At 58.5% G+C, this 17,825-nt stretch overlaps 1 protein-coding gene across 2 annotated transcripts in view; it reads right to left on the bottom strand.

Annotated features, from left to right (window-relative positions):
* The window catches only part of TTBK1 (tau tubulin kinase 1), a 38,030-nt gene that overhangs the window by 12,436 nt on the left and 7,769 nt on the right, over positions 1-17,825 (bottom strand). For both annotated transcript variants that reach the window (XM_073905002.1, XM_025890557.2), the window contains exons 3-13: positions 17,225-17,372; positions 16,910-16,983; positions 16,581-16,721; positions 15,680-15,784; positions 15,194-15,259; positions 14,629-14,721; positions 14,418-14,543; positions 12,959-13,113; positions 11,786-12,017; positions 11,355-11,533; positions 8,164-8,725 (exon numbers count right to left, since the gene is read on the bottom strand). In XM_073905002.1, coding sequence (XP_073761103.1) covers positions 8,164-8,725; positions 11,355-11,533; positions 11,786-12,017; positions 12,959-13,113; positions 14,418-14,543; positions 14,629-14,721; positions 15,194-15,259; positions 15,680-15,784; positions 16,581-16,721; positions 16,910-16,983; positions 17,225-17,372 — 1,881 coding nt within the window. The remainder of the gene's footprint in view (positions 1-8,163; positions 8,726-11,354; positions 11,534-11,785; positions 12,018-12,958; positions 13,114-14,417; positions 14,544-14,628; positions 14,722-15,193; positions 15,260-15,679; positions 15,785-16,580; positions 16,722-16,909; positions 16,984-17,224; positions 17,373-17,825) is intronic.

Genomic DNA, 17,825 nt, shown 5'->3' with positions numbered 1-17,825 from the left:
AGGGGCCAGGCAGAAAGGACAGGAAATAGATCACTACACTACACAGACTAAAAGGCTCTAAAACTCCTATCAAACAAGACTTCAGTTATTCGGCATTGGCAGGTGTTTTTATGTTTTTGTAAATGAAATATTCTGATTAATCCATTAAATGCAGATAATACTGGAATCGACCTCATAGGCTATTATGAGGGTTAAATGAGTTAATTTTGTAAAGTGCTCAGATCACTGCCTGGCACATAATAAGCACTGTGTGCCAGTGACCGTTTAATAAAATAATAAATTAATAATTGGAAGCCACCACTATATGCAGGGCATGACTATAAAGTACAAAAACACCGTTTTCAAAGTACAACAAAGAGTGCTGCGTCTATCATTTCTTGAAACATTCTGACCTCCCCTTTGGGAAACCCTTCGGGGAAAGAGCCTGACAACACTGCAGACTCACAACTTCCTTACCCAACCTGGGACCTAGAGACAAGGAACTTACTCCAAACCATGCACAGCTCTGCCGAGCTGCACGTGAACTTGACCCAACACACATGGCTTCAAATGGCCTTCGCTATTTCCAGAAATCGGAGCCACCTTCAAAAGATAATCATGTTAGCAAGATCCCCTCCTGTTGGCTCAGAGCTTTATGGCTTACAAGATGCTCTCCCGCCACCACAGAGGGTATGCAAAAGGATGTCCCTCAAAGGACAAAATATCTGAATCATGATCTTAATTTAAAGGACACACCCTCTCCCACAGGTATTAGTTTTGGGGTGTGTGTGTTTGTGTCTGTATCTCTGTGAAAATTCAGCCAGTTTTGGAATGCTTAACAGGATTCCCCACCTCCAAAGGCTTTGGAAATAGAAATAGTATTTAATGCTAAAACAAGGCTGAAGCTAGTGCCATCATCTTTGATAAGTCACAAGGCACTTTGGGATCTTAGAGTACCTCAGGGCTCTGGTCACTGAGTGGGAGCCGTGCTCAGATAGTGGAACCCTCCGAAAGGGAATGCCGGATAACCGAGTACTTGGTTTCCTCTAACCCCAGATAGCATGGGTCCTGCCCCCACCCCACGGCTGCTGACTTTTGGAGCTGCTGGTGGACAGACTCCCCTTCACTTCATCCCCTGCCACTCGCTGGGGAGGATGGGAAGAGGGCCAGAGGGGAGGGGGGAGACAAGGGGGCAGTGCCAGAATTTGGTAGGCTCGGGAGTGGGGCTACTGTTCTTCCCACCCCCTAACCTTTGTGCTTTGTGTTTTCTGTCCTTTCTTTTCAAAGTGTCTACCCTGACCCCTCCTCTACCCTCTGCCAGAGCAGGATGCAGAGCCACCCAGAACAGACTGGAGGCAACAGAGGCTTGACCTAGGGGAGGCTCAAAAGTGAGCAGCTAGGATGAGGTGGGGGTGGGGCACAAGTACTAGGGCACAAATCTGGCTTTCATTCCTAGATGAGGAAGGTGCTCTTGGCCCAGACATCCTCCAAAAAGTACAGATTTTGAAGAAAAGAATGTAGTGAGTGTGGGCATAGCTCATGTGAGTGAGCTATACACAGTGCCAGCCATCCATGAGGACATTTCAGCCGAATAGCACTGCCCACCCACTTATGACCTCCCCAAGCTGAGGCAAGGACCCTGAGGCCTCTACTCCAACCAGAGAAAGCTGGGGAGTTGAAGGGAGTTGAGTTGGTAAGGAAGAAGAGTCAAAGGGAAAAGGCAGTAGAGAGAGGAGCCAAGATGAGAGTAGGTACATAGGAAACTACCAAGGACTGCACAAATATTTTTCTGACTCCCTGACACACACAAGTACGCCCTCACATACACCCACACACATAGGACTGCAACACTGCAAATTCAGTGGTGTCATTCACACTGGGGTCAATGTAAATTGTCCTCCCCGGAATTGTGCAGTGCACAGCCTGAGCATCTATCCATGGCAGCCCTGCCACATGCACAAATGCTCATATATAAGCACACTCATACTCACAAGCGTACATGCATGCACACAAGCATATACGCAGATACGGTCCCACTGCAATAAATATTTTGCAAGCCTTCAGGCCTCATCCCTTCTTTCCCTTTCTGTAGAGGCACTACCCTTCCTGGCACCCTCTTCACTACTACTCCATTGCCCAGGGAAACAGAGGTGCTGGCTGACAGGGGCAGGAATGAGGAAAGGGAACCTTGGAGGTCCCTGCAGTGACAGGCTGGGGGCTGAGAAATGAGCAGAAAGGACATTGCGATCTGGCATCCTGACCCCTCACCCATCTCTATATCGCTGGCTGATCTGCCTACCCTGTTCTCTGTCTTCACCATGGCCCCTGGGGGCCAACTGGCTTGGCTGAGCACCTACAGGAAGGAGTCACCCTCTAAGGGGGCCCTGGTGGGGCTGCTGCTGTCTGGGATTTGTCCTGAGCTCACAGGTTCTACCTCATCCTTAATAACCTACTCTCTCTGCTACAGCTTCTAGACTGGGTCCCCTCACCCCTAGGCTCCAGCTTCCTCTGAGGGGCAAATGCCAGGCACCCGTTCATCCATCCTCAGCTCCTAAGGAGCTGGGCCAGGCCACCAAACCCAGCAGCAGGTGATGGCATATATGCCTTGGGTGAAGGGCAGCGTAGTAGACTGAGCTCCAGGCCTCCTGGGTCAGATGTAGGAGGCGGGAGCTCTGTCCTCTGTGACAGTGGCATGCGGTAGGCTCACTGGGTCACAGGACTGCTCCCTCCCCTCCCCCCACATCACTGAGTATGGAGGCACTCCCTACCAAACCCCAAACCCGGCTGACCAGGCCCACATCTCGTACACAGGGGCACATGCCTCGCCCCACGCAGATAGACAGACATACCCCAGGAGGGTCTCCGTCTTCTGCCACCCATCCTCAGGGGTGAACCAGGCCCCACCATGCCAAGAAATCACAGATTAAACAGAATCAACTCCATGCCAGACTGACTCTGACCCAGCATGCCTTATCTCCCTGATGCCTTGCTTTCCACTGGACTCTGGACCCATGGGTGGCTCCAGCCGGGAGTCTCTGTCCTGTCCCTGAAGCGGCACTGACAGCCCCACCCACCCCCCTGCACCATTTGGCTGGCACCAAGCAAAGGGAGACGTGGGGGTGGGGTGGGCATTACAGTACCTTGGGCCAACGTTATAGGGGCTGTATTGCATGGTGGGGTGGGATGGGGTGTGTGAGTGTGTGATTATTGCGTCCTGGGAAGGAAACATGGTCTCTGCCTGCTCCCCACCCCCCCCCACCTGCCCCCTCCAGGAGGGGGGGGAGCCCAGCCTAGGTCTTGTGGGTGAAGCGGGCCCACACCTGCTGCAGCTGGGACCGCGAGATGCGGAGCACCGAGGGCACGAGTCTGTGGTTGCCGGCGGCGAGGGGCGCGTGGCGCCGGTGGGGCGCCCGCACGGGGCTGCTCTCCGCCGAGCGGCTGCGCTGAATGAGGGAACCGGAGGAGCCGCCGCCGCCAGGGTGAGGGTAATGCTCGGTCTCCAGCGTGGAGGAGGAGAACACGGAGGACGCCAGTCGTCGCAGAGGGCTGTACCGCGGGAGGGAGTGCCCCGAGAGTCTGTCCTCCTCCAACTGAAAGAGACCAAGAGAGTGGAGGGAAAAGAGGCGTCAGGCACAGACTCGACAGCTCCGTGTCGGGGGCCACCCACCGCTCACAGCCCCTGCGGCGCTGGCGTCCCGGGCGGGGGGGGGGGGTGGTTAGGGTCGGGCAGGTGGAGGGGTGCACGCCGCCCCGTCCGGCCTCAGAACCCAGACTCCGGCCGCCAGTCCCCTTCCCAGTCCTCCTCGTGTCTGGCACTCCTCACACCATGGTCTCCTTGCGGAGACCTTGGTCGCTCACCTCCCCTGGGCAGCCTTCCAGCCTGAGCCCTTCCCAGCTCAGAGTTCCCTCTGGGCTGAGGAATCCTCCCCGGCAGGAAGGCCCTTCTGCAACTGCTACCTGCCATCTGCCTCCCCAGCTGTTCTCCCACTCCTGGGGGGGGGAGGGGCAGGAGAACATTCCCTGCACACCCTCTGCCCCCATCACGGGGGTGGGGGGTGGGGGGGGGGAGGGCTGCACAGAAGGGTAGGACTCTGGAGTCCAACTACTCATATTTGCGTCCCAACTCCACCGCTTACTACCCGGGTGACCTCAAGCAAGTCACTTCTCATGCCTCAGCTTCCTCACCTGTAAAATGGGGGCAGCAGCGTTTCCCAGCTCATAGGGTTGTTATAAGGATTAGATGGGCACAACACTTAGGACTGCCGTGGAGTAAATGCTCTGTCATGTGAGCTGTCTGATTATCGTTTAAGTCACTCCTGAGAGTGAGGGGAGGAATAGAGGAGTGGGAGGGGGAGGGGCAAACTGAAACCATTTCTCCAAAGTGACTTTTTCCTTGTCCTCTCCCAGCCCAGCCACAAGGCAGCCGCTGGGAGGGCCTCGGCCGCATCACAGACATCAGGAAGAATCCTGTCTGTGCTCTCCTGCCCTCGTACCCTCTGAGAGAAAAGGGAAAGTGGGCCTGTGCGTTCCAGGTCTGTGGGGATGGAAATGGTGGCCTGGGTGTCACCAGACCTTTCCTACCCTGACCCCTAGCTCTTCCTGTGCCTGAAGCCAGTTTAAATAACTTTTGGTGGGGCCTGAGGATGGGCTGGGCCAGCTGCCAGAGAGCTGAAGAAGAGGGGGCCCAGGACACTCAGCTCTAGTGTCCCCTTGTAGATGTCAAATGGGGGCAGAGGGAGCCAACGTGGAACCTCCAGCAAAGAGGGGAGGAGAGAGAAGATTCTATAGGATTGTCTTTGCCCCCACCCTGCTTTCCCTTCCCCTTCTCTTTGGCCAGGTCTAGAATCCTTCCGAGGTAGTCCCAGCTGCACTGAGGAACAGGGGTCTGAGACCCTCTGTCCAAGAAACAGGCGTACCAACAGCCGCCCACAGCTCCTCCCACAGCACATGTGCGTGGCTTGAGTTTTAACACCCCAGCCAGAGTTTGGTCAGCTTCCGGGGGGACTTAATCCCAGCACGCTCTTGCCCCTTCACTTGCCTCCCACGCCCAGCTGAACTACCACCTTTGCGAGACCACCCAGCTTCCCAGGCAGGCTCCCTATTCTAGCAAAGATCTACCTTACGGCCCTTGACGATAAACATCCATGTCCACACCTTGGCAACCCCACCCCACCTCTATGAGCTCCAAAAGGGCAGGACTGCGAAGCCTTGTTCATCTTTGTCCCCCTGCCCCCAGCACACTGCCCGGCACGTGGCAGAGAAACGTTCTAGTGGCTGCCAAGCAAATGTCCACGTACTCAGAGAATGCTGACCTGCTGTGTTATCAGCCAGAGACAACCGGCAAAGGACGGCAAACATCCTTCCCCTAAATCACACCTTCTGTCTGCTGCCTTCCCCTCTGCCTTAGCTCTCCAGCCACTTCTAATTTGCACCTTCAGTTCCTTGGGGAAGAAAGTGAGGTATGTGTAAAGAAAAAGTTTAAAGTATCATGGCATTCACACCAAAGAACAATAGATGCTCTAAAATTGTGCCTTGTTCCACATTATCCTTGTTCCTGCTCCCCATGGGGGTGGGGGGCAGATGACAGCGTTTCAAGGGCTCATATCTTTAAGGATCACGGTTATGAGGAAGTTCACACATCAGACGCTGAGCAGAGCAAGCGAGATCTAGGAGGGGATTCCCTGTAGAAAGGTGGCAGGGTGGGGAGTCCGAAAACGGTGAGGCCAGGCAGTGGCCAGGTTTGGGAGCCCCCACATCGGCTGAGATCAGGACTCCCTCCAGGCCAAAGAAAGAAGGAACAAATGCGCCAGTCCCTTTCTCCATCTTCCTCTGCCCTTGACAAGGAAGGTCGCTGCTTCATCTGTACTGTGCTGTACCGAAATGCTCGGTATTGTCACTCCCCGTGTGCTCACACTCACATACACACACACAGGCCGCCGTGTACACTGCTGTGCCCAAGGCACACCTGCTGACATGGCCCAGCCAGGGCGCACACACATGCGCATGCAACCCCCCCACGCACTGGGGCTCCCTCTGGCCTGTGTTTGCTCCTCTCCTAAACACACAGGCCTCAGGCAGCACTCACCCAGCTCTACCTCTGGCCCACTGGCGACCCTGGGCTAAAGGCTTAGCTCCTCCCAGCCTCGGTTTCCTTACCTTTTAAGGGGGGGTGGTTGCCTTATTCACGTTACTGTTGTAAGGAAGACACACGTGACGTGTGGAGGTGCTGAGAGAGTGCAGCTCTGGTTGCTATCCCTGGAATTACGGCTCTGATCCTTCTCAGCTCTCCAGCTTTGTCATCCCCATCCCCGCCTCCAGGGTTCTCTGCGCTCCCACAGAGGGTCTGCACGCTGCGTAGACACACCACTGTGTGCACACACCCACACCCGTGTGCCCTCCTGAGCTACGCGGACACAGAAACACACGCACACAGCTGGAGAAGGCTAACCAACTTCGCTACTATGTGCTCTGGGGAAACCAAGGCCCACCAACACCTAACACGCCCTCCAGACACAGGCAACTCACAGCCTGCCCACAGCACGAGCAGGACCTGAGCCCAAGACTGAGACTGTACAAAAGGCCCGTGCCCACTTCTCTGACTCTCTCTCCTTCCCCCTTTGGCTGCAAGTCCCCCCTGTAAGGACATTTCCCAGGACGCGGGAGGAATCTGAAGGTGAGGAAAACCTCCCAGATAGCTCAGCTCCGTTTCTGAGACCCAACTGGCCTGCAGTCATCAGCAGGGGACCAGCAGATGGCCCAGGTCCGGAGCCTCGGCCGCCTGACTTGGATTCTGGGCTGTCTCTCTACCCTACACCACCTCTGTCAGTCTCCCCTCCTAGACTCTGCACTTGCTGTGGGTGCATATGACCTCTGATGCCTCTGGTATCTGGCATAGGCTAGACGCTCAGCAAGTGTGGAAAGACTAGGTACGGAACAGATGAATGAATGCAGGAAAACATGAGAGAGGAGCGAAACAGATCTTGCTTTCTCTCCGGTGCTGGCCCTGCTGGGAACAAGGACCCCAACCCAGTTATGCCGGCCCAACCCTGCCCTGGCTGAACCTCCAACTCAGGTTGGCTAGGACCTCTCTGGGTGCCGTAATTCCAGAGTTCCCACTTTCTGAGTCCCCAGCTTTCCAGAGACCACGGCACGGCTAGGATGCACACCCCTGAGGATCACAGCTCAGAGGCCCCTCTTTTCTAGACAAGGGGATGGAGCCTAAACAGCCCCGCCTGGGGCTGCCCTTCTCCAAGGCACCCGCGTGCTCCCAGGCCGGGCCTCCCAATCTGCGCATGCAGCAGATTGATCTGACCCTGGCCCTGAACCAGAGCCACCTGGCACATGCCCCTGACGTGGGGTGACTGAGTGGAACGCGGCACAGCCCCAGAGCCCTCCAGCGTCACCTCCTTGGCTCTCCCCGGCCCTTCTGAGGGGCCATGCTCCCTTCAAAACCACTCAGCGATGTCACTGCTGTCCACGCAGAACTCTCAGCATCGGCCGAGAACCCCCTGCTCACAGCCCCTCAGTCCTCTCCCCCACACCTCTTGGTTCCGCCCACCCTGCCCCACATCCAGAGCCCCTGCCCTGGTCCAAGCCACCAGGGTGCTCTCCTGCTGGCGCCTGCCATGGGGCCTTCCTGCTTATAGTTCTGGGCCCTTTCTTCCGTTTTCACCCAGTAGCCAGAGGGATCATTCAAGAGCACCGATGGGATCATGGCACACCCCTGTTGAAAAGCCTTGGGTGGCTCACCGAGCCTTCAGAATCAAACCCTAACCCATTAGCTTCTCCCCAAGGCCCTCCGGGACAGGGCCGGGGACCTGCCTCGCAGCCTCATCTGCTCTGCAACATGCCATCAGGGCAGCGCTTTCTCACTGTTAGCCCCGGGCCTTTGCACACACGGTCCCCTTGGCCCCGGAGGCCTTTCTCCTGCTTTGTCACCTGGCTGACGCTGCTCATCGTGCAAGACTCAACTGAGAACTTGGAGGGCGCTTCCTCTGGGAAGCTCTGACTGCCCCCGGAAGCATGGTTATGGACCTTTAAACCTGTCTACCTTCATCTCAGCGTGCAACTGTTGGGCGCTAGTCAGCAGCCCCCATGGAGCCCACGGGGAGCCCACGGGGGGGCACTCCAGGCAAAAACGATGGGCATCCACGGGTGGAGGGTGGGGTGCAAGCCCAGCCTTACCTGTCTCTGCGGGCCTGTGGGATCCGACTCTCTCCGTCGAGGGCGGGGTCCCGAGTGCAGGGGCGAGTGGGAAGGGCTGCCGGGCGTGGGGGGCTGCGACGTCTCTGACCGGCCTTCGGCCTGGCTCAGCGGGGGTGGGAGGGGCTGGAATGGAGTTTGCCGAGGGTCCTCCTCGGCCAGTGTCTGCATGCCCCGGCCCCGGGGCCTGACGCTAGGCTCCGCCCCCGGCCGCCGCCGCTCCTCGCCCTCCTCAGGCAGTGGCCGCAGCTCCTCAGGCTCCTCGTCCGTGGTGCCCGACGTGCTGGGCTCGGCCCCCGGGGGGAAGTCCTTGAGCTCTGTCTCCTTGTCAATGATGACCCACTCCTTGCTGTCAAAGTCCTCCTCCTCAGCCAGCGGCACGGAGCGGAAGGCGTTGCTGAGGGCCTCCTGTTCCACGGAGGCCGACACGTCCATGCGGCCGCTGGCCTGCCGGTCGGGGTGGCCCGTGTCCACTGACAGCATCTGGGCCGGCTGCGAGGAGCAGGCCTGGCGCGAGGGGGAGCCGGGCAGATCCATTCGTGACCTGCAAAGCCACCCCGAGTGAGGCTCAGTGCCCGGCCTCTCCAAATCTCCAAGGGACTCAAGCCGGTGGCCAGGTGGGACATGCCGCCTGGAACCCGCTGACCAGAGCATCTTTGCCACCCAGGGCGAGGCCTGGTCACCTCCTGGCTTACCACCCCCTCCCCCCACCTCACTCCCCGTGGAAATCCCATCCATCCATCCATCCAACCTTCCATCCATCCATCCATCCGTTCATTCACTCAACACACGGATTTGGATGCTTACTGTGTTCCCGGAATACAAACAGGCAGAAAATAAAACCTGGTTCCTGTGCCCAAGGAGTGATCTTCTGGACCACCAGGGAAACCTAATCTCCCAAAAGCCAACTCTATGCTCCCGGTCTGGTGCTCACACCCTATCAGAGGCTCACTCCTGCTGCCGTCAGGGCAAACGCACCCACCTGGGCCTCGAGTGCGCAGATGGTTTTTCTAGCTTCTTTAACCACCACCCTCCAGGCCTGCCACAAACTCCACTGGCTCCCAGCCTTGAGGACAAAGTCCATATTCCTTAGTTTGGCACTTAGTTTGGCACTCAAGTGGCCAGACCAAGGCCCAGGTTCACCATTCTCCTAGCCAGACCCATCTCCGATTCACTAGCTTTTCCCCAAACTGCCCATGTGCTCGTACTTTGGTGCCATTTCACCTGTCACTGTACGCACACCCTTTGCTGTCCCGCCTGGCATGGAAGTCACCACCTGCGAGGAGCCTTTCCATCCTGCTGGGGGGTGGGGCTGCTAGTTTGCCTTCCCAGCCCTGCCAGGCAGGGACTGGGACCCATCTGACTTTTCACGCTGGGCCAGTGATCCTACCTTGGAACATCTCTTCCACTGTTACCTTCCGCTGTGTGGTGAACCTCACATTACTTCCAGAGGCTCTCAACCTGGGAGGGGGCTGGGTACCAGCCCAGAGGTGAAGGTTTTGCTGGTTGTAGGAAGGGCGCCCCCCACTGGGAACCATGGAGGCTTAGCTCCCTCGGGTTGTGCACACCCTCACGCTCTGGCTGTGGGCAGGGGGCTGACTTTTATTCTCCCCAGGCCTCGAGCCTGTGAGAAAGGGGTGCAGCTCAGGAGCCACTGTGGGGCTTTCTCAACATCCTCCCGCCCTGGTCTGTGGGACTTACCTCCTCCCTCTCCACAAGATTTTTACTGACTTAATAAGGCTTAAAATACGTACATCCCTGAGGGAGGCTATCCAGGGTCTCCCATGTAAATGGCTGTTGTGGCTTCCTTTCCTGAGCGCATGGTTTGTTTTGGTGGACGGAAAAGAGAGAGGGCGCCAAAGGAGGAGAGGGGCTGAAGGTCGGGAAAGGGGGTGAAGGAAGGGGAGGAAGGTGGGCAATCCAGTCCCATCTGCTTCATACTTTTTCCTGCTCCCAAGAGCCCCAGAACCCACCCAAACCCTCTGCCCTGCCCTACAAGATCCTGAACCTTCCCTTCCAGAAAATCTCTCCTCTTCCCATTAGCCCCGAAAGAAGGGCTCACTCCGAGTCAAGCCCATCTATTCTTCAGGACTGTCTGTTCGGGGCATTCCCACCTCTCTTGGCTACTGATACCCCTTCCACACTACCGTTCCTCAGCTCTCCTTTCCTCAACCCTCTGGGCTACTGTGGATGCAAACGTGGTCTTCAGTTCCAGGGAGGCCGACCTGTGTGCGTGTGAGTGTGAGGGCTGTCGACAACCTGGGCACTGTGCCCAGGGCCCATGTCCCTCTGTCCTGGGGTTGCCTCGGGGACTGGCATAGGCCTCTCCTGTCTTGAGCACTGCCACATTCCAAAGACACTGCGTCCCATCCCAGAGTCAGGGTGCAGTTTGGAGCAGAATCCAGAGGAGGGGCCGTGGGTAGGGTGGGGATGAGGAGGCACACTGCGTGGTTGGGAAAAAGCACCCCATCCTCCTGAGCTGGGCCTTGAGAAAAGGCCCCTTTCTTGGTGCAGAGAAGACCGCAGCCCTGCTGTGTGGTGAAGCCCCACCCAGAGCCATGTGAGGGTGGGGACGTCTCTCAGAGGCCTCAGGTGGGGGGTTCTGACTCTGGTCCCTGATGGCCATGGGCCACCCTCACATCCCCCCATCCTGAAGGCTCATTTTGGCTCTAAACTCTCCGTCCCACCAATCAGGTCCTCCCCCATGATATTCAGATCCCTGAGCCCCTGACCCTCAAAACTTGATCCACCCCCTTTTGTTGCTGAGCGATCCCTGGGCTCTCCTCCCAGGCCCCTCCCCCAAAGCTGAAGGGAGCCTAGTCAGCTGCTCTGAGGCATCTGTAATTAGTCTCTAGGGAGAGGTTCTGGAAGCACACCCACCTACCAGCTCACCCCTCACCTCCTCCTGGGCCTGGGGACCCAGCCTACCCTTCCTACAGCCCGCCTCCACCCCACATCCCTTCGTGGCATGAGCTAGGACCCCTGTACCCCCCACCCCTCTCCAGGCCTTGTCACTGACTAACCAAGTCCGACCCCAGGCCCAAGGGTAGCCCCTCAACACTCCCAGGGGCCCCGCCCACCTCCACCTTGCATCTGATCTCTCCCTGCAGAGCAGCCGCATGAAGGCTGAAGGGACCAGGGGGTCCTTGGCCACCCCCTGGCCCCAGACCTACCTCCTCTCGTGCAGTTCCACCCGTCCATCCACTGTGGAAAGCCTCTCAGACTCAGGGCTGTTGACCCTCCGGTAGCGAAGAGAACGCACTGGGGTTGTCGGTGAGTCTGGAGGGGCACGCACAGGGGAGCTAGGGACCCCCACACCTCGGTTCTGCTCCTCTTCCACCACACAAGGGGTCTGCAGGAGAGGGGAGTCCCATGAACAGGGGCCGACAGGGTGGCTGTGGGTCAAGTGCTTTTCCCAGGGTGAAGGAGATAGAGGGAGGTCGGCACTGGTGATCCTGACATGGGGCGAGGCCTCAGAGGCAGGGCCAGCGGGCGTATGGCTGGGGAGAGGGCACACAGGAGGAGGGGGAAGGGGGCCGTGGGCTGGGAACCAGGGTGGGAGCGGGGGAAGGCCACCCACGTCCTTCTCTCTGGCTGCAGTTACTTTGCCGATGTTGATCCGGAGTTTGTTCCGGTTGACATCCGTCTCCTCCCAGACTTCAGCCTCAGGACCCCCAGGGTGGGGGGCCAGGTGGGGGCTGGGACCCAGCCCCTCAGGGGGCCGCCCAGGCAAGATTGGGGGTGCATTCTCCTGGTCACTCAGGTGCTCGCCCTGCAGCACGTCCTCGGTGTTCTCCCGGAGCAGGTCCCCGGGCACCGGCGTCACGTTGACCACCCTGGAGAGGCCGGGAGGGGCCATGGGCAAGGCTGGCAGGGGTGCTCTCTCCTCCCAGCACAGGCCCCACAGATCACTGCCACCCCCGGGGAGCGGGCACAGGGGAGGCCTCGGCAGGGGTGGGGGCATCCGTGGGCCCATCACCATCCCCGGCTTACCAAGCCGGCAAGCAGGCCGTCCTCAGGCCGGCACAGGGCAGCAAGGAGATGTGGCTGCCCAGCATGGGCGCCACGTCACCCTATCAATTTAGGAGACCCATTACCTTCCTGGCCCTGCCAGATTTCCATTGCAGTTTGCTGACTGGCCTCCTTTAGACCACGAATGGGTCTAAAGAGAAGAATCACTTGGGAGCTCCTTGAGTGGTATTTTTGCCGAACGGGGGCACCACGGTGTGCCATCAGGCCCTGCGGAGTCTCTTTCCTGGAGCCCCTGCCCATGTCTCTCCCTGGCTCCTCCCCAGGGTAGGGTGAGGTGCCCCTCCTCACTCTGGCCCCTCCCCGGGTGCCTCTGTCTTTGTGCTGGTCACCTGGTTCTGATATCATGGACGTGTCCGTGACAAATACCCCAGACCTGAGAGCACTCTGAGGGCAGGGGCTGCAAGTTTTTTCTCTGAGCCCCAAAGGCCCTGGACACAGGCTCAAGACATGTTCGCTAAAGGAATGTGCGTGAGCAACAGCAACAAACTATGGGGCTCAGGTAGTTTCACTCAGGGTTCCCCACTCCCCAGTAAGGTCAAAAATTCCAAATGAGGACGCCCACTCTATCCCCACGTTGAAGGTGGAGATGTGGCAGAACTGCCTGGGGTTCGAGAACCCCACTGTTGAGCACCAAGAATAGGAAAGACAGCCAGGTGTGTCCAGGTAGGAAGAGGAGGAGAGGGCTTTCTGGGTGGCAGTCGTGGGTCACCCGGCCCCCTGGCCCAGCGTCCCTCCTGAGACTCACCCAAACATGGCTGCCGTCTGCCGGGTATTCTGCTGGGGTGGAGTGGAGGTGCTCGTGGACAGGAGGGCATCGGTGCCCGCCTTCTCCCAGTCAAAGGCCTCATTCTCAGCGATGCCCCGCTCCTTCATGCTGTTCTCAAACACCGACATGATCAACTGCAGGAGTGGGGTGGCGGGAGGACATAGAGGTGACCCTGGGGCTAGCCAGGAGGAGGGGGCAGTTGCCAGGGTTGCAGGGGAAGAGAGGGACCTTCCAGGACAAGAATGGGCCGAGAGGGGGCACTGGAAGGAGAAGGGCACATTGATTTTAAATGAAAACATGCACATGATATGTTAATCAGCATGCAAATTACCGTCTTGGTTTGAGCCCCCACGGCTGGGCACCAGCCCTCTGAGATCTGTCCCCTGCTTACCCCCAGCCTGCTCTGCCATCCCCACCACTGCTGAGGGAGCCTCAGCAGCCCGGGAGCTCCGGTAGTTTCCCAAAGCCACCACCTGGGGTCATGCTCCACACGGGCTGCTGCCTCCAGCGCCACAGCCTAACCCAGCAGTCCTCTCCTCTGTGAAGCCTTCCCGGATTCCCCCACCCACGCGCTCCCCGATCTGCCGCTCTCCGTTCCTAGCAGGCAGCACACTGTGTGCTCGCTTGCTTGCAGCTGTCTGGCCTGGGGAACCCTGGGAGGAGAACTGGTGGGCAGGGCCTTCTACTGACCAAGGGAGGCACCTCTGCCAACCACCAGGGCTCTAGGCTCAGGACACGGTGGGCATCTGTAGACCATCGGAGGCCCCCAGACCATTCCATTTCTGACTTAGCTCTCTCCAGAATGCAGGGCAGGGTCTCTCTGTTGGCAGGACCCACTTCACGGAGGCCCCCTGCGTGCCTGTTGCTGTGCTCCCTGGGGCGTGTAGACTTGTGCCTGACACAGAGTGGGTCCTGGGCAGAACACTGCTGATGTATCCTGCCCCCCCCCCACCTGTCAGGGTCTAAGTGTGTCCCCTAGGTGTGTGATGGTGGCACCTTGGGAAAAAGCACTGGACTTGGGAGTCAGAAGATGTGCCTGAGCCCAGCCCTGCTCCCAGCCATGCTATCAGGCCTTAGTTTCCTCATCTGTGAAATGGGGACAATGCAGAGTTCTGGTGTAAAGTACTTGAAAGCACTTGGCTTCATTAATTGTTAAGTGTTAGAATAATCACATAAGGAACACACGTTCTCACCAAAGGCTTGTTTTGAATTTTAAATGAGTTAATGCATGAAAAGCACCGAGAAGAGGGTAAGCTGTTGGTAACTCTTAGCCATGAGTACCGTTTACAAGAGCACAGAACAGCGTCATGCAGTTGGAAGACCGGGGGAGACGCACAGGGCTCAGCCGGCACGGGGGCTCAGCAGTGTGGGTGCTGCTGGGGATGGCCACCCCCACAGAGATGTCCAGGGGTGCGGGGGCCAGGTGGCAGGCTCCCACCTGGTAATCAGGCTTGGTGAAGTAGTCAAGGCTGGCGATGTGGTCCAGGAAGAGGTGGAACTCGGAAGGCATGTGCTTCAGCAGCATCCGGTGCTCATACTTCTCCTTGATCATCCCTACCTGCTCCTGGAGGCAAGAGGGCACAAGGTGATGGGGCCCCCATGTCCCCACGCCCCCCCCACCTCCTCAGACCCAGCTGCACGGGGCTCACCTTATCCTTGATCTTCCTCCAGGGCAGCTGGCCCACTGCAAACTCCACCAGCATGTAGAAGAGGGACCACAGGTCATCATGGCGGCCCATCTCCTGGGGGGGGGGCGGCGGTGAGGGGAGTCACCCACAGCTCTCAGGTCTTTCCCTGGGACTTGGGGGGGCTGACCCTTCCTGAGGGGGATACCTCAGAGAGGCCTGACACCCAAATCCCCGTGGGCGGAGCTGAGGTCTCCCTGAAACCATGGCTCTATCCCTGACCCTCCAAAACGCATAGAATCCCAGTGTCAAAACTTCTGTCCATGCTTCTGTACCCCACACAGACTGATGGTGTGACCAGAGAGCAGGGAATCCCCCAAAACAAGGACGAAGGTGAAGTCACGGGGAGATGGCAACAGAGCCTTCTTCCAGCCATGGTCTCTGGCGTGGCAGCTCCCAGCTCCTGCCCCATACTTCTCTCCCCACCTCGACAGCTGCCCGCCCTACCCTCTTCCTTAGCTGCACACTCTGCCCCTGCCCCTGGCTCTACTGACCTCCCCCCACACTCAGGCGCGGCTCTGCCACTCACCCGGTTCTTGTGGGCATTGACTGAGGCATAACGAACAGTCCCTCGAAACCCGGCCACATTCCGGGGCTGCAAAAGGGAGAACACAGCAGGGTCCTCACCCAACGCCCCTGACTTTGGCCACATCTCCACCCTGCTTCCAGAGCCTAACTCCGCCTACTTTAACCCTGACTCCCTCCCCTTCCCCCAAGTCTGACACACCAATCCCAGTCCTGCCCCTGCCTCCTGACCCTGCTCACTGCCCCTGTGTCCATCTCTGACCCGGGTGGGCAGCCAGATCACAGGGTGTGGATCACATGGTGAGGCTATGGCATCCACCAAGAGCCCCAGGAGCTGAGGGGACGGGCCAAGTGTAGACTGAGCTGGGTGCTGCTTATACTGAACCCACGCCGGGCCTGCTTAGGCAGCTGCAGGAAAAACTGATGAAGGGTCCCCAGGTCGGGGAGCCAGGCAGGGGGGCCAGGGATCCCCGCGAGCGGCGGTACTCACGGGCCGAACGTCCCCCGTGGTGTTGGTGTACTGCCGGGCCAGCCCGAAGTCCAACATGTAGCACTTTCTATAGGTGGAGGGCAGCCTGCCCATGGCAAAGTTTGACTGGGGAAGACAGTAGATGTGACCGTGGGGCTCCAACCCCACCCGGCCCAACTCAAGGGGCACCAGGAACCATGTTTAAGTGTAAATACCACCGTGTACCGCAGGTCATCGTATCCCATCTGAGAAGTAGGTGGGATCACCCTCATCTTAGAGACGAGGATACCGAAGGTCAAAAAGCTTACGTGGCTTCTCCAAGATCACACAGCAGGGGATGACCCAGCTGGGGGTTGAACCGAGGTGTGTGTCCTGCCCTCAATCCTTGGGACGCCCCAGCAGGGCCATGTGGCTTAGTGACACTGTCCTGCTCTGAGGCAGCAGAAGACCTGCATTGTTCTTGCTGTGTGACCTTGGGCCGTTCAACCAGTCTTTCTGGACCTCAGTTGTCAGCCCTTATTTAAAATGGAGGTCTTTACAACACCGGGATCCAAGATGCCACACAATCAGCTACTTGGAATTCCTCACCAAGCCTAGCCCCGCAGTCCCTTTCTCTCGAGATTCCTCTGTGCTTCCCCAACCCCTGCACCTTCCGAAGTTCAAGGACTAATCAGGACAGGGGTAAGGGAGAAGAAGAGAAGAACAGAGGAGAGATGTGGGCCAGGGGCAGGCTAGGGTGTGTGCTCTTGGCAGGCAGGGGAGAGGAGGAGAAGAGGCTTGGGGCGGAGAGCAGGAGGAAGGAGCAGGTAGGAGAGGCTATTCCTGCTCCAACCACTGCTCTGGAGGAGAAACCATGGGACGCAGAGAGGGAGAGGTGTGGGGGGGGTGCTTTGGAGGAGGGGCCAGGTAGGGCAGCCCTCACCGGCTTGATGTCACGATGCAGGAAGCCCACGGAGTGGATGGCCTCAATGGACTCCAGGATCTGCTTGCCCAGCCGCAGCGTGGTGCTCAGCGTGAAGGTGCCTCGCGGCTGGCTGCGGCGCAGGTCGGCCAGGTTCCGGCCCTGGGGGTGGTGGCGGCGGTGGGGGGCGGGGGGTGCCGGCTAGGCTCGCCTGCCCTGCCCCCCTCCCCGCTGCACCACTGTGACACTCTGCCCAGCCTCATCCCCAAAGGTTTGTGCCCACTCCCCACCCCAGAGGCCACAACCTAAGCTTTTGGGGGGGAGTGGAGGGAGGACCCCACGAGACTCACCTGGAGCTGCATCACTACGTAGTTAAACTTCTCATTCCGGCCACAGCCAATGAACCTGCACACGTGACTTTTCCCTGTGGGGCACAGACAGGGGTCTCCAACTCCCGCTCCTTCTTCCTCACTTCCCGATCCTCAGGTGTCTCCGGTGCACTCTCGATTCCTGGTCCCATGACTTCTCCCACCACCTCCGCCTGCCCCTCTCTCCCTCACCACCCTTAGACTCTGGCCCCATCTCACCATCCCCATCACCTCTCCCTTAGCCCCAGACTCCAACCGGCACCTCTCCGCTCCCGTCCCCCTGCCCCTGACCAGCACCTTGCAGCTTTTTGAGCACAGCCACCTCCATCTTGAGGACCTGCTTGGGCTGCTGGGCTGACTCCACCTTGAGGGCCACGTTCTCCCTGGTCAGCAAGTCCATGGCCTCGTAGATCTCACCAAAGCCCCCGCCCCCGATCTTCTTCAGCTACAGAGATGGAAGAAGGGGATAGGAAACACGGGGATCAGGCTCAGCAGCTCCTCATCCCATCCACTGCTGGCTCATACCCTTTATCGGTGGGGGTAGGGCTAGCCTTGAAGGGGAGGACCCTGTGTCTGCCTCCCCGGCCCACCCACCAGTGCCCCTTCCTCTTCTCCTAGTGCCAGAGACAGCTCAGCTCATGGACATGCGCGCGCGCGCGCACACACACACACACACGCACACACGGCGAGATGTCACAGTGGGAGGTGGGAGAGGGTATGAGACCTCTGACTCCACATAGACATGGAGAAGAGCCTGTGTAGGGTTCTGAAGAGATCATGGGCCAGCGTGAAACTTTTCTTCTCTGGAAGGACAAGAAATATCACCCTTCCCCTACCCTGCAACTAGACTGAATAACCACCATCCAGAAGGAAAACTACTTCCAGAACCTCCCTGCCT

The sequence above is a fragment of the Callorhinus ursinus genome, unplaced genomic scaffold (genome assembly GCF_003265705.2).
Source record: "Callorhinus ursinus isolate GAN/ISIS: 27379988/994484 unplaced genomic scaffold, GSC_fseal_2.0 scaffold22, whole genome shotgun sequence".
In the NCBI taxonomy this organism is placed as follows: domain Eukaryota; kingdom Metazoa; phylum Chordata; class Mammalia; order Carnivora; family Otariidae; genus Callorhinus; species Callorhinus ursinus.
This window is presented reverse-complemented; position numbering and strand designations above follow the sequence as displayed.